The 3,050-nt window shown below is 37.1% G+C and overlaps 1 protein-coding gene across 3 annotated transcripts in view; it reads right to left on the bottom strand.

Annotated features, from left to right (window-relative positions):
* The window catches only part of LOC106875051 (photoreceptor-specific nuclear receptor), a 268,961-nt gene that overhangs the window by 49,738 nt on the left and 216,173 nt on the right, over nt 1-3,050 (bottom strand). For all 3 annotated transcript variants that reach the window (XM_014923014.2, XM_014923015.2, XM_052977422.1), the window contains exon 5: nt 408-652. In XM_014923014.2, the coding sequence (XP_014778500.1) occupies nt 408-652 (245 nt within the window). The remainder of the gene's footprint in view (nt 1-407; nt 653-3,050) is intronic.

Consider the following 3,050-nt stretch of genomic DNA (forward strand, 5'->3'; position numbering starts at 1 on the left):
ATATATATATATATATATATATATATATATACACATAAAACTGGGTGATAATGGGCATTTAAAATCCCGTATATCATCATCGGCGTGTACGTGCACAAGTGTGTTTTTGTGTGTATTATCTCTGCTGAAAATAGTTCAATCGAAGTGAGCTACTTTTCATCGTGTGATGCATTAAGGTCTGGTAAGAGTCTTGTAAAAACTTCTACATACAAAGAGCTCCATTGCCATAGCGAAGTGACAATAATAAAAGAGCTGTTGATGATTCTAGCATTGAACAGTGTTACTGAAACCATAAATCTCAGTCCTGAAAGATTAATATTTGTGATTTCTAAGGGTAGCGGGGAGGGGGTCACATTTTCAGTAGGAAGTTTACTAGACGCAGTCTAGTCAAACAAAGCGAAACAAACCTGATCCCGGAACGGGAGATTGGCAAATGATGGTAAATTTTTGGCCCATTTTACTGCCATAAAGAGAAGTCTGGCTGAACATTCGTTTATGGTTTCTTGTTGGCTTGGATAGAGGGACGCTGCTTCTGGGTAGGTTGGTTGCTGTGAGGGCTGCTGTACAGGTGGTTCCGGTGGTGGAGGAGCATGTGTCACATGGTGTTCGGGTTGATGATCAACGCTAGTGACGTCAATGTTTTCTTCCTGAACTGAAATAGCAAAAATAGACACGCCTGAATTATATCACCGAAATAGTGACGTGAAGTAAGCATTTTAACACATTTTTATATCATTGAGAATACGTCAGGTACAAAATAACGACCATGATAACATTTATGTCGTTATTTGCAAAAGGAGCAGTATTAGAATAAAATAGCAATCTATGTATTATTCTTAACGTAAATTAAGTATTGAAAGGCAAATTTGCTGCGGTGTATGTCTAGAGATATAATTTCTTATGAAGATACTGTTTATAAAAATACAATATATTTTGAAGGGAAACGAAAATCGTCTCAGCAATGGCTAGTGACAACATCATGTGCATTTCTGCCTCGTTGGGCGTTTTAAATAGCGTGTATTAACAGCCAACAACATATTTAGATCAAATTTCTCGTCACTATTATAGAAGTAAACAGTGAATCAGCATTCACTGATATAGTGTACAGCCGCCCGGCTCTTTAACCAGAAGCAGTATTAGATTTAAATAACCATCGATGTATTATACCTAATATAAATACATTGTTCAAGGCAGATTTACTGTGATATTGGTCCAGAGATAAAATCTTTTATGGACGTAGTGTGTTGAGAAAAAAATCGTCCATGCAGTGAAAACGTCAGGTACAACAGTTACTTATTGTTAACTAACCTAAGCCCAGTTCTAAAGGAGCGTTTCTATGATGAAACATATCACTGTTGCGATCATCCCATTTTCTTTATTTATCTAGTACTACCTTCATTTTTAAAGACGGTAGGTCATGATCTGCAGGATATCTAGTAGCTATTACAGCACCTCAAGTGATCTTTTACAGATTTTCTCAATAGTTTGTATTTCAACTGTTTGTTCCATGTGCTAAAGTGCATTTAACAGCTTTTATTTTGATAGAGTGCCATATACATCCTTTGTCAGAAACCTGCACTAAATTGTATGCATGCATGTATATATGTATGTATGTATGTATGTATGTATGTTATCAATCAGTTTCATTTCTGTATTTCTTGTCAATAGAGAAAGAGCCGGACTCTAACATAGATTCAAGGCTCCTTCATTGGAACTTTTATCAACATCATCTAGTTATTTGTGCATATGTGTGTGTGTGCAGTATTTGGTGTTAGTGTATGCGCAGATTTGTATGTTTGTTTTATGGATGCGTTTTTATGTATATATGTTCATGTCTAGATGCATGCATATGTATTTATGTGCTAAAGTTTTCGAAAGTTTTACATATCTTTACAGTTCCATTGATGGCTTGAATCTTTAGTCTTCTAATCAGCCTTTTTCTTTCAGGTTTTGAGAACCCTAATTTTTCCAGGTTTTTGTTGAGGCAGTTCGTTACATATCCCAATGCCCCAACAATCACGTATGTATGTATGTATGTATGTATGTATGTATGTATGTATGTATGTATGTATGTATTGTGTGTATGTTATGTTATCGTCCTTTTTTCCGTTTCTTGTCTGTTGTTGGATTTCCGCTTGCTTGTGTTCTTTCTGTTCTACCCTTGATGTGTATGTATGTATATATACATATATGATTATCGGTTATAGGCCTTTAATATCAGATGGTCGCATCAATAAGATGAATGTAAATGCAGAACCTGCGCTAGATACAAGATGGACTCTGAGTAAAAGAAATAGACATGGATGCGCAGGCGCTTAAACACACATTCAAATATTAGACTAAGGTCACTGTCGATCATTTTTAGTTGATCATATATCTGAATGTGTAACTTTCTTCTCCAATATGTGAACTCAGTTATTTTGTGGAAGACTATAAGTCGCTCATGCATACAAGACTTCTGTCTCCAAGCCAACAATGCTGGCCAAGGGTTAAGGACAACATATCTTGGGGCCATTGTCGTTAGCACCATTGCCGTTCGAACACAGAAAGCCGGAGCAGATACTGCAAACCATTTCACCCGTCAATCTAATAGTTCTACCAACGGTGAAGAGCAACGTTGAGATCGGTAAAATTTCAACTCCATGTGCAGGGAGTTAGAATAATTGCATATGGACATTATATACTACGCTCTAACGTCTACCAATTCGACAGCTAAAATATTAGATTATCCACACACACACACACGCACACACACACATACAAACACACACACGCATGCACACACACACATACACACACACACACACACACACACACACACGCGAGAACGCACGCACTCAGATACACACATACACTTGTGTAAAATGGATGCATGAATATTTTTCTTCTGATTATGATTTTTTTAGAACTTTCACACGAATACAGAGTGAGGCCGGTTCTTAACCGAGAAGCAAAGCTCATTTGGAAAGTAAGACAACACCAACTGGATAGTGATGTATGTATGACACTATGCGTGTATCTGCGAGTGTATGCAGGTCTGTATCCCCATA

The sequence above is a fragment of the Octopus bimaculoides genome, chromosome 2 (genome assembly GCF_001194135.2).
Source record: "Octopus bimaculoides isolate UCB-OBI-ISO-001 chromosome 2, ASM119413v2, whole genome shotgun sequence".
Classification (NCBI taxonomy): Eukaryota; Metazoa; Mollusca; class Cephalopoda; order Octopoda; family Octopodidae; genus Octopus; species Octopus bimaculoides.